The 27493-nt window shown below is 39.0% G+C and overlaps 1 protein-coding gene across 7 annotated transcripts in view; it reads right to left on the bottom strand.

The window, feature by feature from the left end:
- LTBP1 (latent transforming growth factor beta binding protein 1) overlaps window positions 1-27493 on the bottom strand; it is a 390765-nt gene that overhangs the window by 64339 nt on the left and 298933 nt on the right. For all 7 annotated transcript variants that reach the window (XM_038561238.1, XM_038561239.1, XM_038561240.1 and 4 more), the window contains 4 exons: window positions 26566-26688; window positions 23814-23936; window positions 15982-16104; window positions 10968-11093 (listed from right to left, as the gene is read on the bottom strand). In XM_038561238.1, coding sequence (XP_038417166.1) covers window positions 10968-11093; window positions 15982-16104; window positions 23814-23936; window positions 26566-26688 — 495 coding nt within the window. The remainder of the gene's footprint in view (window positions 1-10967; window positions 11094-15981; window positions 16105-23813; window positions 23937-26565; window positions 26689-27493) is intronic.

Below are 27493 nucleotides of genomic sequence, written 5' to 3'. Positions count from 1 at the left end.
GGAGGGCTCAGAGGCTCATTACCAAATTCGCTCACTCTGTAAAAGTCCATCAAGCTGTACTCTTATGATTCATGTATTCCTTTTTATGCATTTTAAGCAATTAGAAAGTTCACCTAAAAAGAAAAGCCAATCCACACTACTGTATTTCCTGGTTAAAGACCACTTTAACCATTTCAAAAGTTCATTTTGTTTCCCTCTCTTTTTCCTATTGGTAAGATGTATATATCAAACTAAAATATTAAGGGACTCTGAATAGTAATCCTGATCACCATTTCCTATCTGTCCATAATAAGCCAATCAAAAACTGTGAAATTTAATTTCCTCCAAGTACAAAATAAAATCAAGCTATTTTTGTTTTTTTGTTTTTTTGTTTTTTTGTTTTTACATAGGAATACAGGTGGAAATAAGAGAGCACATGTGACATAATAATCCTCCTTAAAAATATAACTACATGGGATCCCTGGGTGGCGCAGCGGTTTGGCGCCTGCCTTTGGCCCAGGGCGCGATCCTGGAGACCCAGGATCGAATCCCACATCGGGCTCCCGGTGCCTGGAGCCTGCTTCTCCCTCTGCCTATGTCTCTGCCTCTGTGTGTGTGTGTGTGTGACTATCATAAATAAATTAAAAAATTAAAAAAAAAATAACTACAGTGTAGTCCCAGTGGCTCAGCGGTTTGGCGCCACCTTTGGCCCAGGGGCGGATCCTGGAGATGGGGGGATCAAGTCCCACATCGGGCTCCCTGCATGGAGCCTGCTTCTCCCTCTGCCTGTGTCTCTGCCTCTCTCTGTGTGTCTCTCATGAATAAATAAATAAATAAAATCTTTTTAAAAAAATGTAACTACACTTTTATGTGACCTACTGCAAGTCAGGGGAGTTACCTGATTCTCTGTTCCAAATATGCTACTATTTTTTTGTCTCATAGAAGGTTATTTGTCTCATAGAAGGAGATTATTATGGGGTGAATTTTTAAATCATTTACTTAAGATTATAACAGCATTTCTATGTATTCAGAGCAGACTAGAATTCTAGTCTATCTAACTTAGGAATTATGAGCATTTACACATATAATAGAAAATGGAAGACACATCTAATGCTCAAAGGGGAGGTCATATTTGATTGTTAAGTATTCATGATGAGACATTAGATCTGGATCAGAGCCCCTGTCAGTTCTGCTCCCTTCCCAGAGTCCATCTGAACTGTTAAGCGTGGCTCCCAGTTCCCGTTTCTTTCCTCACTCCACATTGCCCTTGCATGCATACGTTTACAGATAAATACAGCTAGTAAAACATTCTTTTTACATGAGGGTAAAATATAAAATTAGTAAGTTTTAAGTTTTCTAATTCTGTTTGAGCACCCAAAAGAGTCCTAAGAATTTTTCAAGTATTTAAATTATGTCCTTAACTCTCATTCACATTAGGTTTTCAAAGACAATGCAATAGGGCAAATGGACAGAAGATGATTTATCATCTAAAATGAGGTCAAGAATGGAAATCCTCATGAATGAAGTCATTTTAGATTAACTGCTTTAAAAAAAATCCAAGAAGAGAATTTAACTGTTTATATTTCAAATTGCATTAACAAATTGATGCACTAAGACCAAGAAGATGGGGCAAAATGCACCGTGTCTCAGTGTTCCTCATGGAGGGAGCTTGCAAGGCTCAACTTCTGTAGCTGGAGAGGGCACATGTCACAAAACAGGTTCAAAAGCCTGCAGTTTGCCCTGGGCACCTATCCTCCCATTCAGTGAACCAGGACACAGGGTAGAGGCAAGGTGCTGTGTGGGAAAGCCACTGCATGTGCCAGATGTTTGTTCAATTACAATAAAAAAAAAAAAATCCCAGTATTATCAGTTAAAATCTAAAACTAAGTATCTGTGACACTTACAGGAAAAAATCTGAATCAAGTTGAAAAGCAGTATATTTTCAGTGAGACATAAAACATTTTTTCTTTTGACAGAAGCAAAACCTATAGACACAAGTTATTTATGCTTCTTTTGAGAAAAAGAGGATTGCAGTCTATTTCAGAATTTAAAAAACCATTTTTTTCCCATTACAGACCAACAGAATATTATATAAAAACTGGAAAAGTGAATAAGAAGGATTTAAATTGCTATAGAAAAGAAACATCTCTAAAAACGTGGAGGAAAGAAAAGGGAAGAAAGCTTTTTTTTTTTTTTTTTTTTTAAAGGAAACCTCCTCTATTCCTGAAGATAAGAATAATCCTAATTTACTATTATATAATGGACTACCACAGTCCATTGTGAAGTGAAGTATTTGAATAAATTCTCCACAGTGAATAAATTCTATGCCATTCCGAAAAATTTCTTTAAATACTTAAGGAAAATAGCCTGAACTTAAGTTGCATATTTCTAACACAATTACTTGCAAAAGCTAATGTGTGAAATAGATTTTGTGTTTTTTTACACTCTCTAAAATTTCTAAAATGCACTATTTTCTCTGAATATATTTATTTCTAACCACTGGATTATCTTTGCATTAATTTAATAGTGTATATTTCTACAACCAAGATTTTCCAAGAAATAAACATCTTCTTCTAACTTTAGAGTCACACTGTACATTTTCTCTTTTCATATAGTCTTTCTTACACTAAGAGGTGCTGCCAACGAGGACCGGGAGAAAACTCTAAGCACAAGCCAAGCATATCAAACCCCAGATTCATCTTTTTGACACTTAGGCCCCAAAAGCAACATAAGATCAGCCAAAAAAAATTCCCATTTTTTTCACTATTCTAATTTTTCTCTTTCTATATTCAAATAGGAGGCCAAGAAAGATCAGTTATGAAGCCACAGAAAATAGACAGTGTATCTCTAGAAATAACATCTCCAATGTTTAAATGCAAATAAGTATCAGAATTAGCCATCAGTTTATTGGCAATTGATTCATGAAACATTTTAAACTTAGGGGGTGAAAAGGGAAAGTCAGTCATCTGGAACTCTTAGGGAAAACAAAGAGTGAGGAATTAGAGCAAATTATGTTTAAATAGGTATCCTATCCTATATTTTATATGATTTATAAATTATAATTTATATTAAATAAGATTGGGGTTTAAAAGTAGATAGACTATAATGCAGTACTTCATTTATATCCAGACCTGGACTTCAAACCAACAATTTAATTCACAAATACTTATGTAATCTGACTATATGTTGTCTATTTTGTAAGTACTGATCCAATACAAATTACTAGGTGTCACATGCTCCCTCCTTTCAGATGTCTATGTATTAAGAAAACAAATATGGCAAAATAACCAGGGTATCAAGTTAAAAAGTGCTAGCATACTCAACATAATTCACATTCATGGACCATGTTCTATGGGGGCAGTTTCCATTCTAAGCTGATACTTGCCAACACGCATCAACATGTTTAATTCTTACAATGACTCCATGACTTCATTATGCACATGGGGAACTGAGGCACGGAAGCCTTATGCAACTTTCTCCAGTTCACACAGCTTGGAAGTAGAGTAAGAGTTCAAGCCCACACACTTGGAATCCACACAGCCTAACTTCTTAACCACTTCTATACCCAATAATTATGCAGGGTGTGCTTTAGAGAATTTTTTCAAAAAACAGGAAAGGCTTCCCAAAAATACACAATGTACTCATTTTGGAATAATCTTATTGGATGTTTCATGATATTCCAGGATGTACACATCCGCTCTTCACCTTTTCATTCACTCACCATTTATTGTGCCCTAATTATTCTCAAAGCCATTGCTATCAGAACAAGATTGATAGCAATGTCTTATCAGCCTTATTATCTAGGAGTGGGATCTGACGATAAGCAACGAGAAAGAAGTAGAATAAGGTGGTTAAACAAAGCAAGGGGGCAAAAAGGAAATGTTAGGGGGCGAATGTGAGAAAGGGTGGCCAGAAAGGGTTCCCTGAGAAAGAGACACTTGAATAAAGCTTTATACTAGAGAAGAGGTGACCATCTTCTAAGCTTCTCAGTATAATAAATTTCCTTGTTTTAAGCTGTTCATTGCAGCCAAAAGCATTCCAACTAATACTCACCCTACCCATAGAGTTGTCATGAAGATTAAATGAAAAAATCAGTACAATGCACTTCACACAGTGAATGGCTCACAAGAAGAATTCAACAAATGCTTGCTATTATTATCATCGCTATTATTATAATAAAGTCCTGAAATCACCTATAGGAAGAATCTCCAGCCCACTCAGGTTGCCCACTCAAGACAACCATGTAACATTCCATCAGCTAGATGACTAACAAATAACCAATTCTGGAATCGATACATTAAACATTATAATTTAACCCTAAAATACAAAGATACTATTTACGATGACCTTCATGACCTGTTAGGTACTCTGGTGGCAGATGACATCAAAAGACTCACCAAAATAGATGCAGGAAGCCTGGCGCCCTGGACGTGCACTGGGTGGCAGAAGAAGGTGTGAGGAGCAGCTCACTACCTACAGACTTCACTTTCTGGCAGTCCCATATCTATCTTTTGGCTGCAAGGAAAGTGTTTACTTCTCTGTCTACGAACAGATGATTTTCCATAGCTCTGGGGTTTTAAAAGGTCAGCAGTGATAAAAGGCTTAGGAAGAGCTCTTGAATTTCTTTGCTACTATTATGAATTTCTTTATAAAAATGTTGATATACGGAAGACAATCAAGCAATGCATGGAAAATATGTATTCCAGATCCAAAAGCAGCTTATTCCAGCAAAATTTCCTCAGCTCTCTCCCTAATGATTTAAACATCCATTTTCACTCACTTCTGCAGAAGTAGATTCGCAGGAGGAGTGAGCATGAAGAACAGTAGCCTTTACAACAGGAAGCCATTTCCCTTCTTTACCTGGAATGTTGTATGATCCTTTTCCGTCTTACATGTGGGAGAAAAAGGATCTTATTGTTAATCTAAATTCCCATTCTTTAGAAGAGAAACACTAAGGTTGTATTCTCTTAGATTTTTTTTATTTCTGACCCTAAAGCTACTAAAACAAACTCCAAAACGTAAAACAAACAAAAAGCCATAAAAACTAAACAAACAAGCAAACAAACACCTTAAAAATCTTTGAGCCAAGGAGCCAGATGTAATACATTACTATGTGTTAGGGCACCTCAATGTCCTATTTGGCTAAATCATTTTAAAAAATATTTTCTCCTTGGTGACAGATAAAAAGTTCTATCTCCATGCCACAAAGCCACCAATTGCCTTGGCACACTGTCAACAATAGTTTTATACTCTCTTTCTATACTCTTCATAGAAAATGTACCTAAAAGTTTGAAAACAAAATCATGCTTGCTCCTGATTAATTTGATTTGGCAAAAGTTGCCTTTACCATATTTTCTGGTTCCAAAGAACACAACATTAGCCTCAGAGTATGAACCTAACTTCTTTCAAGTTTTCTTTCTTTTTTATTTTTATTTTATTTTATTTTTTAAAGTAATCTCTACATCCAACATGAGGCTTGAATTCACAACACTGAAATCAAGAGTCCCATGCTTTTCTGACTGAGCCAGCCAGGCACCCCTTTTAGTCTTTCTGATATCAAGTTCTCAGAAAAGTTTAAGAAGCTAGCCATCCTGACCACTTGGCCTTTGATTACATTCTCCCTTTCAAATGAATGCGTTAGCAAGAAGCAGTTTGTAGAAGATACCCTAAAAAGTTCCAGGATTAGAATCTCTAGAGCTACTTAACAACAGCACTGAATTCTTTGAATACTCTGGGATTCAAAGTTCAGGCTACATGTTGTAAGAAGTCTTCTTTCGGAGCACTTGGGTGTGGCTTATTAAGCGTCTGCCTTTGGCTCAAGTCATGATCCTAGGGTCCTGGGATCGAGCTCTGCATTGGCTCCCTGCTCCGAGGAGGAGAGCCTGCTTCTTCGCCTGCTTGTGCTCTCTGTCAAATAAATAAAATCTTTAAAAAAAAAAAAAAAAAAAAAAGAGTCCTCTTCCAATCTTTTCAGTTGTTAAATTCTGAATCAGTATTAGAATGGTTCTGAAAGTGGGAGCAGAAACTTCTGGTCACACAGTCCGTTTGAGGTATTATTTTGAAAAGTAAGAAATAACATTCAGGGGAGGAAAATATAGGATAATACAGGATGAAAATGAAAGGTTTTGATTTTTTCTTCCTGATGAAAAACAGGTAATTCCAGAAATGCCTGGCTTTCAAAAACAGAGGTTATTATTAAGAGCTGTTTTAGATTCACAGTAAAATTTCATGGCAAGTTCCCATATTTCCCTGTCTTCCCAACCCCCTGTCCTCTTCCCCAGGCTCCATCACTATGAACATCCCTGAACATTTGTTAGGACTGATGAACATACACTCGTACATCATTGTCAACCCAGGTCCAAGTTTACATGTAGGTTTGCTCTAGGTGATGAACTCTGATATTTACTCCACTGTCTAAACAGAATTCATGTTGGCAAGAGGTTAACGGCCCTCAGCAGACCATCTCATACCCTCTTGTCTATTTATTGACAAGCTATTGTCCCTCAGCCAGTGGATGATCAGTGTGAAAAAGGGCACCTAATATGGCTTCATTTGTTACCCAGACATAAAATTCCTACTATTTCTCTCAATACAGAGACAGAATGGCCAACCCAGACCATGCAAGTTAGTATGGTACCAGCTTTCCATTCTCTGCTCCAACCCTCAGATCTCCCTTATTCTCCTCTACTCGTTTTTCCCACAGGGTTTATGTCTCTGTCTAGCCTATCATGTATTTTACAAGAAAGCAGGAATTTTTGTTGTCGTTCACTGATACAGCCCTAGTGTTTAGAACAGTGGCTGGCCCATAGCATACACTTAATATTTGTCAAATGAATGAATAAAGATGCTTTCTAAAAGACAAGGCTTCAGGGAGTGATTCTGGTCATGGTATGGAGGCCTAGTAAGCCATGACTAACCAGGTTCTGTAAGCCATTGTTGCTGTGTTGCTGGGCTCCTCCAAGGTCCCTACTAGCTCAGTGTGGCCATTCTAAGGTATAAACAGGGCTGGAAAGCACAAGGGGTCTAGACATGTCTGATGTCCCCAGCTCCACTTGTTGTATAAATTCTCATCCAACCTGGATGCCCAACTGGGAGAGCACCATAGCTCCTGGCCAAGAGCAATATGCAGAGAGACCCATGAATGGCATGATGCAAAGTAAGAGGTCAGGGACACCTCTTCACAGGGGTCAGGAGACAGGTGACAGGAATCTGTCACAAGTTTCCCCCATTTTCCCACTCTCACACATTCTGTTGTCAATGATGAAACCAAACCCTAGGTCAGCTTATAAATGGGATGATACATATTTTTTATGAGTTAAAGCTCTACAACAACAAAATGAAAAAAAAAAAAAACCTAAAAAACCAAAATAATTGTAATTTTTTAAGACACATGAATAAGAAAGACTGGGATATAAAAAAAGTGACTTAGTGAAAGAGGTAAAAAAGTTTCTTTTGTAGTAAAGTTTCCTTTTCTTTTCTACACAAGATAAACATTCTGGCTAGAGGATGCAAAAGGTGATGGCAGGAGGAGATGAACCACACTTCTAAGAAGAAACAGAAATGGAGCAGAAAGTCCACAGAAGAGTCCAGGTACCCTGCACTTTTTTTTTTTTTCCTTAAAGATTTATTTATTTATTCATGAGAGACAGAGAGAGAGAGAATGACAGAGACTTAGGCAGAGGGAGAAGCAGTCTCCATGCGGGGAGCCCGATGCAGGACTCAATCCCAGAAATTGGGATCACGCCCTGCGCTGAAGGCAGACATTCAACCGCTGAGCCACTCAGGCATCCCTACCCTGCACTTTTCTGACCCCCATGTGTGGGATGGGAGGAAAACGAACTGCATAATATATACAGCATGTTGCAACCTGTACTTATTAATTTATTCTGGGGGGAAGTGGGAGGGAGAGAGAGAGAAAGAGTCTTAAGTAGGCTCCACATCCAGCACAGAGTCCAACATGTGGGGCTTAATCTCACAACCCTGAGATCATGACCTAAGCAGAAATCAAGAGTTGGACACTTAACTGACTGTGCCTCCCAGGCACCCCAACAACCTGTATTTACTTATATCCTGGCTATCTTATATTGTTTAAAGACAAGCACATAATTTTTTGTATCTACTGTTTACCCATTTATCCCAGATTCCCCTCCTGGAAGGTAGGCTCCAAGTGGACATGAACTGTGTGTTTTGCCCTCAGAACAGTAACAGTGCCTGGCACATGATAGCCACTCTGTAAGTGAATAAATGAATGAACAGATCACTCACTACATACTTCCCACTCCACTCCAGTGGAATTTCAAAGAACACTGCTGTTCTTCATGTCATGCAGGAGAATCAAGGTGTTCCTCCTTCTCTATCAGGTACATGCTCCCCAAACACCGCACACAGAGTGGAAAGGAAGGATCCAGTGATGCTGTTCCTATTTCTGTACAACCCGCCATGCTACCTGAGACTTGAGATAGTTTATGTTTACGGAGTATAGCTCTTCACTGTGGTACAGTAACTGGGACCAGATAGCAACTATGCCATGGGAAATCAAGTAAGGACGCTTCCCCTCCCTCAGCCGGGTGGGATTTGATTAGCCCAGCTTAGAGCAAGCTATGCCAGCCCTGTGTCCACAAGTCTCTGGCTACTTAACCCAGAAGTTCAGAAATAAGTTGGTGGATGGAGATGAAGTAAGAGAGCCAGCTTCTCAGTGTTAACTCAAGTACTATGCACATCAGTTCCACAGCTAAACCCGGATCACATGGGCTGGCTTCAGCCTACACCACAGCCAGGGGTAGAATCAGGACATTCTGCTACTGCCACAAGTTTCAGGCTAAGTCCAACAAAAGAAAATTTGGACCAGTTTAATGTAGTGGAGTAAGCCCATAAAAAAATGAAAGCTTTGCAAAGCTTATTCTAGAAAGAGAAATAACATGCCTAATAATTAGGGAGATTTCTAGCTGTACTGCCATATATCAGCACAGTATTCTAAATTACCTATTTTATTACTTATAAAATTGTCCAGTTTCTAGAATAAAAAAACATGGACCAAGCGTCAAAGAAAGTATACGCAAGTATAGTCATTTACAAAGTACTAGAAGTTTTCTAAAAACACATTTTAAAATTCAGGTCTTTGCCAAGTAAATGCCTAAGAAAATTAGAACTGCAAGTAAATTAGAGTGATTATATAACTCCAGAGTTGCAGAAATCAGTGTTTAAAAAGACAGAATTAAAAGAGAGTCGTTGAGTACAAAAGACAAAATGGATGTGAATGTATTCATATTGGTATATTCTTCTGGAACAATAACTTTGGCAAGTGAACATGTGAAAAAAACCTATGTTTTTTTTCCTGAACATAGTTTTTGCATGGCACAACCATCAGCGGTTATCATGTGGATCATTTTTCAGTGAAAGAAGCCCTTATGATCCAGGTTTCAGACCCAAATGAAGAACCAAGTCCGCATCTTTTTGGAATGCTAGGAAATGTGCATTCTGCACACCGGTGTCATCTGTGACTCCCAGAGGCTAGCACCATGACCCTCTGCCAGGGAGTGCCATGGTCTCTGCAGAACACGTGTATTCATGCAGGGTCTTTTGTAAGAACTCTAGGCCCAAGGTCTAAATATAAAATTAAGGTAACACTCAAATCACTGTTCCACGGAGTCCTTGCAAACCTCTCGTGGCCACCTTTAATGATGTTTTTCCCTGTTTCCCAACTTTTGATGGCTTCCAAACCCCTCAAAATCTGCTTGCTCAAACCGCACCCCGCACTATCTCTCTTTGACTTGAAGCCAAATCTGGCATCAATGTTTTGTCTACTCAGCAGGAGAGCAATTTCAACAATCTCCTGCTTTTTATAAGATCAGTTTATTCTTCCCAATAGAATAATTAGTTTCAGATGAACCTGGTCGCTGTTTCTCGGCTTGATTCCACTGTGGTACGAGCAAGGAGAGGAGGCACTTCCTGCTGCGCTATTTTTTAAACCAAAGCATTCGGGTACTATCACAGGCCCGAGACAAAAACTCTACAATTTACTTCTCTGAAACTTAGCTAGATGAACAAAGAGATGGACTGAAATTATGATGATGGGATATTCCCATCAGTTACTTTTTAAAAGGTTCGGCTGATTTATTTGGGCAGCCCGGGTGGCTCAGCAGTTTAGTGCTGTCTTCAGCCCAGGGCCTGATCTTGGAAACGACGCGGGATCAAGTCCCGCGTCGGGCTCCCTGCATGGAGCCTGCTTCTCCCTCTGCCTGTGTCTCTGCCTCTCTCTCTCTCTCTGTCTCTCATTAATAAATAAGTAAAATCTTTTAAATAAATAAGTAGGTAGGTAGGTTCGGATGGATTATTCCTCAATTTATCAAACTACAATACATCATTAAGAACATAAATCTTATGAATATAAACAGTGCTGTATCCCTGCAAAATACACACGGGTTGCACAGAGAAAGCCAACGTTGTTCTCTTAATGCCTTACAACACAACGAACAACTTTTAAAGAGATTATAAATACCAATGGGCAAGAAAACAGACTAACCTACAGCTAAGGATGTTAGAGAAATAACTGGAAGATCTCTGCTGACAGCACAAAGAAGAATCACACGAGACACGTTAACAGTGATGACGATGATCTGTATGACCCCTCATCACAACTGGCAGAGCCTTGAGTTACATCAGGGAGGGAGCTACAGGTTTCCTCCGGGCCTCCCATGTGTACCTGAAATCATCATGTCCTGCAGGTTTCCAGTAATTAATTCAGTACCAGCAGTGGAATCACCTGTGAGTATTTTCATCCACATAACCTGAGGTTATCCTATTTGTAAATCCCAGCAATTCCTGAGCTGTGATTGCTGGCAGGAGTCGCCTTGATACATACACGCTTTGAGGCTTTAAATCATGAGTATCTCGGAGTGTCTTCCAGGCTTTGCCTGCTTAAACAGAAAGCAATCTCCTCTCTGCTTTATCATGAAATTAATTACAGGACTCCCGACGGTTTATCTTACCTTCACATGTATGGCCATCTGCAGAAATGGAGAAACCCTGTTCACAGACACAGTGAAAAGAACCATCTGTGTTTAGACACTCTCCGTGAGGACCACAGCGTCCGGGCCGTTCACATTCATTAATATCTGGAATTGAAAAGAGTTCCAAGTATGTGAATTTTTTTTTCCTTTGGTTTCATATGATAGCAGACATACAGCAAGCAAATCTATTACAAAATGGTTGGACACATATTTTGTGGCACAACTGTACTCTTTGTACATATACTAGACCACAACTTGGACTGTTTAAAGAGAGAAACTATTTCAGTTGAATCATATGAATTAGCCAATGTTCAACCATTTTCAGTCTACCAAAAAAGTATTTTCATTTTCATAGGTTCGACCTGAATATATATATATATATATATATATATATATTTTTTTTTTTTTAAAGACACACTGGAAGCTTGAAGAACACGCTAACAACTCCTCTGAGAAACAGTCTTCATCTGTGAGTGTGCTATCTTCTTCTCTCCCACTGCCATGCACACAATTCTTGTAGCCCCTCAGCACCTCACTTTCATGTTGATCCACCCCTATGATGTGAACTTCTTAAGGGCCCAACTGGACAGGTCTTACCAATAGTGTTTGGTCCCTCAAGTGGCACTTCACAAATATCTGCTGAATATGTAAATAAAATAGCTTCCAAACACATCTCTTGCAGACCAGAGACGTCTATTATTTGCACAGCTTTGTGATGATGAAGTTAATGAATGAGGGTCAAGGGCTTAATGCAGCACCTATCACCCAACTAAGGGTCAGAGAGTAGTAGCTATGACTATTCACTCATGAACAAGTAACACTGGAAATTCGTGCTGACCATCTTAGGACAAATCTCGTGCTGACTTGTTTTCAATGAAGAGTGATTACACTCCCCACGGCCAGGGTCACGATGCACTCCTAAACACTTTGAATGCCTGAAGTGAAATGTTCTATCAAACCAGTCCTAATTATTGTGGTTACAGGTGCCCACACTGACAACATAAGGGATCCTGGAGAATGGTCACCTACTCACACCGATACTGACAAATGCAACCACCTATCTGCATTGTGTTTTAATCAATGTTCTACTCAGCTGTGTTCCTTATTACACTGATTGCTCCTTGAAGAGGGTAACATATTTGAATGGAGTCCCCAACTCCTAGTGCAGCACATTAATGGTGCATTAGGGATGTCTGCCCATCACAAAACCTGTTATATGCTCATTCTCTCTCAATTAAACCATGACTGTTCAAGGCACTCTTAGTTAGCTGGGGCCATGAAAACTATCACAGGTTCCTAGCACCATGCAGGTAGGAGCCCTACGAAGGCCATTTTCCTACCTTCCTGAAGTTTCCTTTACATCTTAGTAAACAGGACCTTGGTACATCTTAGAAGTCTATCTTTAATTCAGTTAAAAAACATTTACTAAATGCTTCCTATGAGAAGGCTGAACAGGCCGGGGCCCTTGCCATTATGAAGCTCATGGTACAACAGTGGAGGCAGGAGCCAACATGAATAGTTGCTATGCTGAGTGGGCACAGGGAAAAATGTATGGATTATGAGTCCTTCCCAGAGACCTCTAAAACATGCTTAGCCATCAACCTGCAGTTCTCTTCCATAAAGTCATCCCTTTCTCTGCACCCAGGATCTCCTGGTGCTCTTTTTGACCTGTTCACCTCATGATGTGATAGAAATTCTGGGAATATCATTGATTTATTCATCTGTGTCAATCCTTAACTCTTTACCATTCTATCTGCCATATAATTTGGACTAAGTTGGCCTATCTACTGCTGAATCAAAGTAAGAAACCAAGCCGGAATTACTCCTATTTCTTAACAATCCCCCCACTCTTGCTATTGTCGTTAATTTAAGAGTATTTCAGGGAAGAGCAATGAATCATTTTCTACTTAACTACTTCTCAATGTGACTTCACTCTGAAATCCTTCAATTCTTGGACTGGTCATCTTTTTTCAACTCTGACCTTCTCCTGGCTTTTAGTTTCATTTTTTCTTTCCAGCCTGCTGCCCTGAGTTATCTCCATCTGGACTACAAGGTTCAATAAAGTTCCAATGGTGTGGGGGGTAAGTCCAAAGTCCATATCCACCTTGTGGAGCCCAATAGGTTATCAAAGAACTCATTTCATCCTATGCCTCACTGTGGCCCTTTAAAAGCTGCCAGCTTGCAATTTTGCATAGGGAATAATGTGCATGAAGTTCTTGCTTCAAGAGAAGCCACTGATTAACAAATAATTGTCTAAAAAGTTTGATGACAGGAACTGAAGACGAATTCCCAGACTTTTTTCCAGGAAACCGCTAAGAAAGAACAACATGAATATCTGGAACTAGAGAAACATATGCATTCAATTTGGGTTGTACTTACTGAGGCATTTCTAAACTATGCTGCTAGTAACTCAGCTGAAAGCCAGACTATATTTAAGTTGGGTTTCTTTCATGGGTCCGAGATTCCACAGAAATTCACAATTTGGCATGTGTAAGTCAAAACGCAAAACTGAAGTGTGTTCTAAATCTCAAATGTACGCTGTCACATTCCTAAAGAGACTATTAACATGGAATTTCCATGCTGTCTATATATCAGCCTTAATTTTGCTGAGGAAAGAGACTCCTATACTTTCAGTTGAAAATCCCTTACTGAAAAAGGAACTATCTTCAGATTATTAGGTAAACTTTAAAGCTTACATCTATCACACACTGTCATTCAAATATGTCCCATGGTTATTAGCAACGGCATCAATCACATTTTTAGCATTAAAATAGTCTATGCCTATGTACAGAATGTGAACTGGCTATGAGATTAGACAGAAGTAGGCTAGTAACTTCAGGCAGAGAGATCACCAGGCTGCCTCCAGTGACACAAAGGGGAGGATTTAAAACTAGATGAGTGTACATGCCATTATAAACAGCCTCTAATCAGAGAAGGTGGGTGATGGAGCAGATTCCTAGAGGATGCTCTTTAAACAGTACTAAAAGCTTTTTCAGGAATATTATTCATTTGTTTCATTTTTCAAGAAGACAATTTATTCTGGAAAACAGGAATCACCAATGTGACAGAGCATGAAGTCAATTTAATAAGTATTTACAGTCAATAAAATATGTTTGGAGCAGTGACATATTTGAGTTGATATCAAATCACAAATTTAACATCCTGAGAGAACACAGTAGTATAATTAATTAATCAGATGACTAAATTACTTCCTTATGATTTAACTCTGGAAGTTTATGAAATCTGCAATATGAAATCACTGTCCATTTATAGAAGACTTAGTTTGCCTCTATTTGGTCAAAAACTGGGAGGAGAGGAATGAGAAAAGAAAGTATTGCTTTTAAACTGAAATGTCTGTAATAAAAACAGGACACTCGGGCAACTCTTGGCATTTTTATATAAATCAAGATTAATTTTAAGATGTAAAAGTTCCAAAGTGGAAATATTCACACAGTACTTTTATAATTTGAGTATTTCTTCTCTATTGCATTAAATCCAAGTGCATTTACTTTCTGCATTGGAAATACTGAAAAATTTAAATTCACCTTACTGCATCACGATGGCAAATGAATATAGGACAACAAATGAAGTACATCACAGTACAGTTAAATCTCGGGATAAGTTAATTAATTTTAAAAGATCTTGAGACAAAGACCCATGTCTTTTGTCACAGTGACATAGAGATAACAGTACGGACAGTGGGTATAGTATTATTCCAGTGCTATGTCTTAGAGAGTACACACCATCCTCCCTTTCACATACTATACATCTGGGATATGTGAGAGAAGACGCAAATGATGACAACCCAGAATTAAAAAGTTATTCATGTTCAGTAGCAGTGGATAAAAAAAAAAAAAAGAACTCCAACAATCCTTACTTATATGTACTTTGTGATACACTTCAGTGTTCGTAATGGAAGGGGAGAACAATTAGAAAAAAAATTTATCCAAGTGGCAGAAATAAGGATAAAGGTAAATATAAGTGATAGTCTTCAGTGGAAAAAACCAGCATGCACCTATGAAGACCTATATGCACCTATAAAAAGGAAAAGTTGGAGGGCAGCCAGGTAGAACTAAAAATGTTGAGATGAAAGATCTAGACAATCTGATTTTTCAGTTCCAGCGTCACCAACAACTCAGTGTGCCACATGGGGAAAAACACTAAATCTCACAGTCTTCTTTCTTGTGGCTATAAATGTAGTAATAATTGGTAGGACAACATAGGAAAGAATAGCAGGAAAAGATCTTGGGTTCAAATCTCAGCTCTACTTACTAGGGAGGAGCATACTAATTAACTTTTCTGAGTCTCAGTTACTCATGCACAAAATGGATATAAGAAAAGCTGTCTCTTAAACTCTCCACAAATCTATGAGGTTTGTGGAGAGCAATTAGCAATTAGCACATACTAGGTTATTCAGTTAAAGCTCTTATGATTGGTGCTGTGTTCTTATTAGTACCTTGTATCCTCTTTATGTTTGCTTGGGAGATGTAATGTGATAATACTTTGAAGCAATAATAAAATCCTGTCCTCTATACCTGTATAATTTTGACCAAATTATTAAAGAGGTTCTTTTTTTTTTGGAAAAGGAAAAGCTAGATGTTGGATTAAAAAAAACAGGGATCAAGGAAAGGATGGATAAATACCAGCTATGAAACAAAATGAAATATACCCACAAAGGACATCAAAAAGCCAGAAGATAGTTTATAATCTAGCACCAAGATTGGCCCATGGGAGGAACAGCACAGCACAGGTGATCTCAGTTACCACAGAAGCTTGCAAAGCCAGGACAGTTCCACAATGCATGAGTTTCAGTTGACATGGTGCAGTGCAGTGAGAACTTCCCACACTTGACACAGACCCAAGAAAGAGATTTTAAAACTACAAATTGGTGCAGTTCATTTACATATAGATGGATGAAGACACAGACTACTGTCAGGAAGCATTATAGAACTGAGCAACCACGTAAATTAGGACCTAAAAAGCAGAGAAGTACCTTGACATGCTTTATTGTCATTTAGCTGGAATCCATCTGGACAAGTACAATCATATGACCCTTCAGTGTTAATGCAGTCTCCTCCTTGGCAAACACTGTTGTCCTCCAAGCATTCATTGATATCTGTAAGTCAATTTTAAAAAATTTAAGAGATGGAATAAAGTATATTAAAAAATCAGGCATTAGTCTTACAAAAATCACATAAATGAACATTATATTACGTCTTTCACAATAACATAATTTTTAATGGAAGACAGCTTTTTAATGTTTAGAGTTTTTAAAAATGAAACATTTTGGAAGGATTTTGGCTTTGAACAATAAGTAAATTAACATTTTAACATCAAATGAAATTTGGAAGAGGAAACATCAAAGTCTTGTACTAACCAAGTTACTTGGCTACGTTCTTGCTGACAAGAGGAGATAAAAATATTCTTTAAATATGTATTAAGGGAGGTGCCTGAGTAGTTTAGTTAAGTATCTACCTTCAAATCAGGTGATGATCCTGGGGTCCTGGGATTGAGCCCCACTGAGCAGGGAGCCTGCTTAAGGGTACCTCGGTGGCTAAGTCGGGTAAGTATCCCACTCTTGATTTCAGCTCAGGTCATGATCTCAGGATCTGGAGACTGAACCCTGAGTCAGGCTCTGCACTGGGTGTGAAGCCTGCTTAAGACTCCTCCTCTCCCTCTGCTCCTCTGCAATCCCCTCCCCCCACTCCTTCTCTAAAAAATAAGTAATAAAGTGAGTGAGGGCTCCTGGGTGGCTCAGTTAAGTGTCAGTTAAGTCAGTTAAGTGACTCTTGATTTTGGCTCAGGTTATGATCTCAGGGTCATGATATCAGTCCTGCATGGGGCTCCACACCAGACATGGAACCTGCTTAAGATTCTCTCTCTCCTTCTCCCTTTGTCCTTCCCTCACCTCTCAAAAAAGGAAAAAAAAAATAAAAAAATACCTTGAGCATCTAGTTACATAAGATCCTGTCCTATGCATTACAAGAAAAATCTTAAAATATTTAGCATGATTCCTGCTCCCAGAGATGATTTAAATTATATTAATAAAAACACAAAATATTATATTGCTTTGTAGTCCCAAAGAAATTTAACCTAGGAGTTGTCAAAATATATAATTATTTGTCAAGAGAATAGTGCCAATTTCATGTGTCACATGGATTTAGAAAAGAGATATCATAAAGACCAAAGGTGGCTTCATGTACCAGAAGGGATTTACTTACAGCCCGGACAGGAAGGTACAAAGTGGAGGAGGGCAAGTAGGGGACTTGTGGCAGGAAAGGGAATCAGCAAGATCAAAAGCTTCATTGAAGTCCCTTACTCAGCAGCTATCACTGATAGGTTTGAGGTCGACTGGATTTTTAAATGCATATATTTATAGCATATGTGCAACTAAACATGGTTTACATAACCAGTAATGAGTTCTGACTGTGAGCATGTGAGACAATTAATGACCCCCCTCACTGCGTGAATGCTAGGCAGATCTCTCACAAGGGCTGTTTATTACCACATTTACTTCCAGTCAGAGCTCATTATTTCTAACATAGTCCATGACTCCCTCTTCTGTTGTCTGTGCAGGATTTCAATTATTAGCACTGAAGAAAGTAAGGAACAAAACCTTCTTTGTTTTCTCAGAATTTGGCATATGATGGCATTTCTTGCCAATAATTATGATTGCTGTGAAAATGCATGAGAAGTTCCAGGAAGTAGTGAACATGGAGACAGTTGCAGTCTCAGTCTCCTCACTGTCTCGTTCAAAACGCTGGCACACCAGATTAAATTTTCCTCATAGAACCCAATCCACTTATTAACTGGCTTCTGTACCGTTTATACGGAAAATAAAAGAGAAACAAGCAAGCACCTTATAATTTCATTCCACTAAAAAGAACAGAAGTCATGCTGTCCTCCTAGGTTAAAATGTTTCTGAATAATGATGCTAGTTCATAAAACATAGCTGATGTGACTTTGTCACAACTGAAGAGGGTTATCCCTTCTTCTCCAGTGTGTTTTTCCAACTTCACTCAAGTGTAATTCACATACAATACATGGATTTAATTTTAAGAGTCCAGTTCAATGAGTTTGAACAAATGTAGATACATTCTGGTAACTGCCATCACAATCAAGATACAGGCATTTCTTTATCCATTTACATCTGTTGGGATCACTGTTGGATTCTTCAATCATGGTAAATGCAATCATTTTTTGAAGGAATTAAGAGATATCTCTGTAAGAATGTTATTCTGTAGTTACAAACATAAAGCTTGGTGGTATTTCCCTTTGACTCTTTTTCCAGTCTGCCCTTAAATTTCCATTCCCAATTAATCTTATGCCACGAAAGAGACACTAAAGGAAAATTATGCACAAGACAGAGAAGACCATGCAGGAATGAGTGTCTCCCGTGAAGTGTGAAACCTTCAGGGTTCATTCCCATGCCAAAGAATGTTTTATTCACCAGCTAACTGACTCTTGGTACAGCAATATTTTTGAAAGTAGAAACACAGGTAATTGAGAATAGGCTTTTAGATATAAATTCCATGAAAATAATCCATCAGTTCCAACTCTGATTTATTTTCAGTAATGATTTGCCAAATGGGGATAAACGCTAGTCTACTGTGTATGAATCTCTGCCATAAGACATGTATTAAGTGAAAAAATTAGACCAACCATTAAAAAAAGGGCGTAGGCATGTCCATCACCCTAAAAGTTTCCTTGGGCTCTTTTTCTGTTTGGCTTCTTCTGATCAGCATAGTGTTTTCGAGATTGAACTAAGTTATTGTGTATACCAACACCTCTCTCCTCTTTATTGCCTAGTATAATTCTACCATATGAATGTGCCACAATTTGTTGCCCCATTCACCTTTGAGTATCTGGATTGTTTATAGTTTGGCTATTATGAATAGGGTTTTGATAAACATTCATGTGTAAGTCTTTGTGTAATCACAAGCTTCATTTTCCTTGAGTCAATTTCTAGGGGTGGAGTGGCTGGGTCACAAAGTAGGTTTAAACTGTGATAGAAGAGGCCCCTAAAGTGGCTACACCATTTTCTATTCCCAGAGGCCAGCATGAGCGCTCCAACGTTCCATATTTATGCTAAGAGCTCCACCGCTTTTCTGATGGGTGTTATGTAGGGTAGTCAGTTTTAGATTCACCTTTCTTTGTTCTCTGGAAACTGAGATAACAAGGAAAGGCGTATCTGATTGTTAGCGTTATGTGAAAAATCTCAATTCAAAAAAGATGAAGGAGGGATCCTTGGATGGCTCAGCAGTTTAGTGCCTGCCTTTCACCCTAGGGTGTGATCCTGGGGCCCCGGGATCGAGTCCCACATCAGGCTCCCTGCATGGAGCCTGCTTCTCCCTCTGCCTGTGTCTCTGCCTTTCTTTCTCTCTCTCTCTCTCTTTCTCTCTCCCTCCCTTCCTCTGTGTGTGTGACTCTCATGAATAAATAAATAAAATCTTAAAAAAAAAAAAACGATGAAGGAGAGTCCTGAGAAAATGAATTTCATTAACAAGAGAAATACTACATTACCTAGATGTTTGCCTTAGCATAATGGAAGCACACTGGCTTTGCACTACTTTAAAATCATTTGATTTTCATTTCTTTTTCAAAATCTAAAAGAACATATGTGAGGAAATGAAACACTATTCTGTTTATAAATAATTGTATAGATTTGAGAACTCAGTGCAATGTATTAGAGCTTGATTTATTCTAAATGCTTTTTGAAAGACCTCTATCTTCAAAAGCAAAAAAAAAAAAAAAAATAGTAGATTGAACATTAAGTGAGCCCAACATGGGACTGTCTGCACCCCCACCTAGGGTGGTGTGAAAGATAGAGCCCTTCTAGGATTTGGACAATAGGCTTTAAAGAAACAATGTAAATCTTGGTAACCTCATCACTAAGAATGCACTGGCCAAAGTCATTCTTTTTAAATGACTTTTTAAAGTCATGCTTTTTAGTCACCCTATCTTGTTCAATCCCATGGTCAATTCTGGGCCTTATCTTCCTTGGCAGCAATGTTTGACATAGTTCATGACTCTCTCCTCTCTTGAATGTTTTCTTCTCTTGGATTTTGACTTTCTTCCTTCCTCTCTTGCCACCTGTTCTCAATCTGCTTTGCTTATTCCTATCCTCCTCCTCACTTATAAATGAGAGGCCAGGACTCCATCTTTTGACTCCCTTCTCTCAAGCTATACTCACTCCCATGGCGATGTCTTCCAATTTCACAGCTTAAACACCATCTACATGTTAATGACCCAGAGTCCGGGTCTCACTCCTGAATTCCATACACAAAGGTCCAACTACTTTTCAGATTTCTTCATTTGGATACTCATTACAGGCATCCTAAATTTAAAGTGCCCAAGTCAAACTCCTAATCTCTTCCACAAAGCCTATTTCTTGGCACCTTTGCACCTGCTATTCCTTTGAATGAATGGTCTTCCTATAAATAATCAAATGCCATGAACTCAAGGCAGCTTCTGTCTGCCTCTGTAATATCTGCTCCCTCCCCTCTCTCCTGTCCCCACATGCCCCCCTTTTATTTTCCTCCATAGCATTTACTGTCACTTAACAAACTTTATATTTTACTTATTTATCATGTATATCTCCCTCACTAGAATGTTAGCTCCACAAAAGGAGGAATTTTTGTCTGTTTGCTTTATTGCTGTGTATCTTATGCCTAGGACAATACCTGGTACATCCCTGGCACTCAAATATTTATTGAATAATGCATACATGAAAAGAACTAATGATTTTGACTTGGAAAGGAATATCCTAATTCCTTTAGGATATATGGTTTTATGTGCTAATAGAAAATACTAGCACTTCTTCTCACCTTTTTTTCATTTGGTCCACAAAGAAATGACCAAGAGAGAGGGGCCACAGAAAGGCAGGGTAAATAATAAATCTTCTTTTTCAAGCTTTGCAAGGGACTAGCATGGAGCAATCACAGTGAGGGGCTGGGAAGGTGGGAAGGTGGGAAGGTGGGCATGGAAGCAGAGACTGTATCTAGAAGGGGAATAAGTCAGAGGCAGAACCTCTGAACGTTGAGATGCCAAGGCCTCTAACAACCAAGACAACTGAGGCCACCCTTCACAGGCTGAGTGGCTACTGAGCATGCTGGAGCAAGTAACACACAGAAATTAGCACAATACTTGGGATTCTGACTCTGATTCTGACTCCCAGCAGGATTGTAGGATAACACTGCAAGAAAACAAGGCCTTTGCCAGAGTTGTTAGAGGAAAGTTACACATGTAAATATAAAAGCCAACAAGAAAGATGGTTCTTCCTCCCACAGCTGTGAGAGGCATGTGAACAGTAACAGTTCAGTTAATTTACGGCTAAATACCATTGGGGAGAGTCGGAAATACTACTAGTTGGGAATTAGCAGGCTGAAGTGCTATTATAGTTTCAAAGGGAGCACTGAGTTAGTTGAATGGACTCCAATTCTATTTATAACCTAGAACACTAGGGAAATTATCCCTGACTTTAAGAGAAAAAAGACCAATTATATACTCCAAAAGAAACCTTATTGAAAAAAAAATATAAACACTGATGAGCAAATTGGCTAAAAAGTTTTTGTTTGGCTTTTTATGTGGTTGATGTTGATAGAATAAAAATCCTGGGCTTCTGATGAGATGGGCAACACATTAAAACAGGCAAAACAGAGCAACATGTCCTCTACTGAGAAGCAGTCAATGGCCTGGTGACCCTCTGGGTCAGTCAGGGGTTAGGGCAGAAGAGATTTTGGTGATCAGGTTAGGTTTTCAGAGCCTTCGCAGGTGTCCTGTCACCTATTTGTTCCTAAAGAGGTTCTTCTGTGGCTGGCCCCCAGCTACATGCCTACCTCTTCCATTGGAAAGCCACTATGTTGAATCGTTAACAGTTACCCATGTGTGAAATACAAATCAAACCCACAATGAAATACCACCTCACACCAGTGAGAATGGGGAAAATTAACAAGGCAGGAAACCACAAATGTTGGAGAGGATGCGGAGAAAAGGGAACCCTCTTGCACTGTTGGTGGGAATGTGAACTGGTGCAGCCACTCTGGAAAACTGTGTGGAGGTTCCTCAAAGAGTTTAAAAATTGAGCTGCCCTACGACCAGCAATTGCACTGCTGGGGATTTACCCCAAAGATACAGATGCAATGAAACGCCGGGACACCTGTACCCCAATGTGTATAGAAGCAATGTCCACAATAGCCAAACTGTGGAAGGAGCCTCGGTGTCCATCGAGAGATGAATGGATAAAGAAGATGTGGTCTATGTATACAATGGAATATTACTCAGCCATTAGAATTGACAAATACCCACCATTTGCTTGGACATGGATGGAACTGGAGGGTATTAAACTGAGTGAAATAAGTCAATCAGAGAAGGACAAACATTATATGGTCTCATTCATTTGGGGAATATAAAAAATAGTGAAAGGGAATAAAGGGGAAAGGAGAAAAAATGAGTGGGAAATATCAGAAAGGGAGACAGAAGATGAGAGACTCCTAACTCTGGGAAACGAACAAGGGGTGGTGGAAAGGGAGGTGGGTGGGGGGTAGGGGTGACTGGGTGACGGGCACTGAGTGGGGCACTTGATGGGATGAGCACTGGGTGTTATTTTATATGTTGGCAGATTGAACTCCAATAAAAAAATTTTAAAAATAAAAACAAAACAAACAAAACAAAACAAAACAAAAAAAGTTACCCATGTGTTATAGAGTTCCCAATACACAATTTTTGAGTATTGGGAATATACAAAATAATGAAATCGAATTTCATTATTTTGATTCATCACTTCTTTGCCTATTTTTCAATAAAGGTATGTTGACTACAACTTTTCACTGGAGTCATTAGCCCTTGAAGAACATCATTACCTCAGGATCAAATCCTAGATGATCTACTTATCCATCGATAACGTACATTTTAAGGCCTCTGAAACTGCCCCAACTGCTATCTGGAAAGGCTGTCCCTCGTTGTGCCAAGTTCTTTGGTCAGTAAAGTAGGATGCTACAAAGTATAATGGATCTTTCCTGACCAAGAAGGCCTGACAAGTGAGAAAGTGTCATGGCCATTTTTTAATGTGTGCCACACTGTGGCACAAATGTGTCACAAAAACCACTCACTGAAAAGCTCATGTGCTTCTGTCCAAGGTAGGGTTCAGCCCCTCACTCACAGACTCTGACTCTCCATGTGAGGCACAATCCTGCCCTCCTCACATTTCTAGTTTCACAACTGACAGTTTATATACAGTATGCCAAGGGATGAACCAGAAAAACAAACAAACACAAAAAAACGGCGAGCTGGGTAGACAATGTGTACAAAGCATTCGCATGTGACCAGCTCAGGAGCCCTAACCACCCCAGAGGTGCTGAGGCACAGCAGGTAGTTGGGTGGTGGCTGGTTGACAATTACACCATGCTGTACACCTGGAGTATCTTTTAGAAATGCTTAGGCGAAAAGCTCAAAGCTGAATTGAGGTTTAGCTCTTAAAATTTTTCCAGTTATCTGGAAAATTAACTTGCTTTTACCTACTTGGATGCTAGTCCTACATAAATAAGGTGTTACCATTCAGAACTATATATCCAGGATAAACCATCCAAAGCTGAGAAAAGTGAAACTGATTTTTACTTGTTTAGATGGCATAATTCTAAAACACAGCTTTGAGCAGTGCAAAGAAAACCTGGATTCCATTGGCTTCTTTTCATTGTGTGATCATGGGGAAAATGTTTTTGCAGGAACCTCATGTCCTGACTGTGAAGTCAAAAGGTTGGACTCAAGGAAAGAAGCCAGGGTGATGTCCAGATTTCTCTGGGATTCCACAATCAAGACAATTCTCACCTTCACAGTGGTCCCCAAGGGCAGATGCTCTGTAACCTCGGTCACAGACACAGAGAAAAGAGCCCTCTGTGTTCCTGCATTGTCCATTACTGCAGAGATGGTGGTGCTGACATTCATCAATATCTACGAGCAAGAGAGTAAAAAGAAACTGTATAGGTTATACTTTAAGAATTTTTTTAACCGTATGTGTAAAGAAGTCTATAAACTATCTGGTTTATAATTAATGTAGACTCTTTGTTAGGTGAATTAAACCAATCTCTAGTAAAAGGTCATGAATCCAGGGCACCTGGATGGTTCAGTGGTTGAGCATCTGCCTTTGGCTCAGGACATGATCCTGGGGTCCCAGGATTGAGTCCCGCATCTGACTCCCCACAGGGAGCCTGCTTCTCCGTCTATATCTCTGCCTCTCTCTATGTGTCTCTCATGAATAAAGAAATTTTTTTAAAAAGGTCATGAATCCCCCAGTAGGAAAATCCAGATGAACTTAAAATCTTAACCAGTAAGCTAAGGATCTCTATATATTAATCCCAATATTCACTGTTGAGTGGCAAATACTGTGCTGTCACCTGTAAACCTCAACTTAGCTTCTTATATCTCTTTTGTAGGTTCAAAGACAACACTGAACAAAAGCATTAAGGCCTGTAACAAACTAAAGGAGAGGTTGGCAAACTACAGCCCATTGCCTACTACTGTAAACTAAGTTTTATTGGCAAATAGCACCAAAAATTCATGTACCATCTGGGCCTTTACAGGAGAAGTTTGCTGACCCTTGATTTAAAGTGTCAATGGCATAAACATCTTCATTTCCTTTTTGCGGATAAACCTCTCAAGCCTGCTAGCAATCAGGCTTCCATTTTTTTTTTTCCCTCTCTCCCAATGATTTTCCAGCCAAATCTAATGGCCTTTCCCTCCTCTCAGCCAATTTGCTATCTACTTTGTCACTGAATCTCTCTCTACCTTACCCACGTGTCCTCATCTTAGCGATGTTTTGTTTTGTAACCTCAGCCCTGAGCTCAGGCTCAAGCACACACACGTCATATCCGCACAACAGAAGGCACACTGATGTCTCGCATGTACTCAATTATTTCACGTTTACCATTAGATTTTAAGTTTCCTGAGGGCCGGACTATGTCTACTACATCCTTTATTACTTAGATGATCTAGTATTTTACAGTGAGCAGGCATTAATTCATGCTGTTTGTTGACAAACTTTGTTCTTCACATCTGAGTACATTGACCTACTTCTGGCAACATGTCTCTAGAAGAGTTAACACAAACGTCAGTTTCCACAGGGACCCTGCACAACTCTGCTCTCCCTCACTCTGCTGACAGCATCATTTTGATTATCATGGCATTTGGCACTTAAAATCAGTTTGCCCCTACTGATAATCTGTGGATGATTCTGCATGTATCTGACTTATTTTTGGTAGTGACATCACAGGCTCTTCAGAAGAAAGGATTATGAATATGATAGCCTTATTATATTACCTGTAGTCTTCTTCTATTATACATGCATTTGTAGTTGTCTAGGCCTGGTGGGCATTTAATAAATGCTTAGCTAATTAAGGTCAAGAGTTATAAAATAAAGTAAAAAACTTTGAGACAGACTTGTAGACTCTAGAACAAATTACTTAATTTACTTGTATATTATGAACATGCTTGCATGTGTTCTCAACTTCTGGATAAGGAATTGTAATGTCTTTCCACATTTAAGAAAGGGGAAACGGGGGCAAGTTATGATGACATTGGCAGATCTCTCTGTAGTGCCATCACTTACAATAGCATCTCAGAAGGCATCTGCACTCATTAAATATTCAAAGTTTACATAGAGACGTGGTTATGATTTGTTTCCTTACTGATCTTGTAGAGTGTGTATTCTGTTCTTAACTAAATGGCATTTAAATGACTTTTATTTTCAAGAACTCTAGATACTTGTACTGGTTGCCAGTGATACTGTGATATCTTCAAGCTCAGGAAGCACATATTTAGTGAGAAGTGAAGGAATTCTGTGTGAGGTTCGATGACATTTATTTTTCAAGTCTAAGGTCAACCCCAGCAAGCTCCAAAATACTATCATGTGTAGAACAGGACATATTTCACAAGCTTTATCTGTGACATGAGGGGGATGCTGTTTAATTCAGTCTTGATGAAAAGTCTTCTTCAGTAAAAATTTTTTAAAAAAGAAAAATTTTTGGATGCCTGGGGGGCTCAACAGTTGAATGTCTGGCTTTGGCTCAGGTCATGATCCTGGGGTCCTGGGATTGAGTCCAGCATCAGGCTCCCCACAGGGAACCTGCTTCTCCCTCTACCTATGTCTCTGCCTCTCTCTGTGTATCTCTCATCAATAAATAAAATCTTTAAAAAAGAAAAAAATTTTAAAGGGGAATATTACCCAATAACTAAGGTCATTAGCATTCCATAGCATAACGCTGGCCTGTTATAATAACCTTCCAACTGCTGAAATATGAGTAGGTAAAACTTTCAGATGAATTTAATTGAACTGAGAGAGCAGTACTTTTTCTTCCTAAGAAGAACACTCAGCCACTGATCACAAATACTGTATTTTTCCAATTTAACCCTAGTCCATCCTGTGTTATTGACTTTTCTGCCTTAGGCTGAGGTCCCTTGCTTTCTGGCACTATCATGCAACCATTCAGTTAGTTTCTGACAGACACTCCCTTTATCAAGGACAGTTTCTCAGGCCACGTGCCATAAATGCAAACCACAGTAGCTCACATAGCTACACTCCTACCTTCACACTGGTCTTTCGCTGCTGACAGCTGGTATCCCTGCCCACAGGTACACCTGAAGGAGCCCTCAGTGTTTTTGCATTGTCCATTTATGCACAGGTTCCCTTGCTGACACTCATCAATATCTGTAAAGAGAAACAAATGACACTTATTTTAAAATAGGCCTCTATCTAGAACATACCATCACCTCAACGCTAAGCCTATGAATCAAGCTATGAAACCATGTCCTAAAGATGAATGTCTAACAACTTTTTTCTTCTGAAAATGTATTGCTTGAAATGCATCTGAAACATTTTGCCCAGAGAACTTCATTTGTGGCACAGTCCTTCCCCACAAGTAACCTGACAATTATCCATTTCCTGAGCAAAGCTGTAATTCTTAGTCTCTCATGTAGCATTAAAATTTTGAATTTTATCCTGATATAAGCAAGGTGTCACATGATCCCATGTTTCCTGAAATGGTTCACATAAACTATTAATGTCACGGGAGCTCATGAATTCGTTTTTAAATTAAGTTTTCAGAGAAATTAATTTGGCTGATGAGAAACTTTTGTCTCACTGATTTGTAAATAAAACAAATCAATCACATAGTAAATTCTGGCTGCCAACTACTGACTGCCAATGGAGAAACTAAACAAGCGAGCTGTCATTTTAAGAACGATTTTACACCTTTCCAAGTGCTCTAAGTCTATTAGCTTTAGGAGTGGTCGACAGCAAAGAACAGCCTACACCATATTTTCTTTCAGCACATTCTATTAAATACTTGAGACGTCGCTTCAAGAACTTAAGACCAACAGCAGCTCATGGAGCTGGTTGGATCTCACGTAATGTCTGACAACATTTTTAGTGCCTTGGACTCTTTTTGACTTTCTCAAAGAAGATGACAAATTAAGCATTCCCATGTGAAGATGTCTGCAGCAAGAATATACCC

The sequence above is a fragment of the Canis lupus genome, chromosome 17 (genome assembly GCF_011100685.1).
Source record: "Canis lupus familiaris isolate Mischka breed German Shepherd chromosome 17, alternate assembly UU_Cfam_GSD_1.0, whole genome shotgun sequence".
Lineage (NCBI taxonomy): Eukaryota > Metazoa > Chordata > Mammalia > Carnivora > Canidae > Canis > Canis lupus.
Note: the sequence above shows the minus strand (reverse complement) of the source record. Positions and strands in the feature narration are given on the sequence as shown.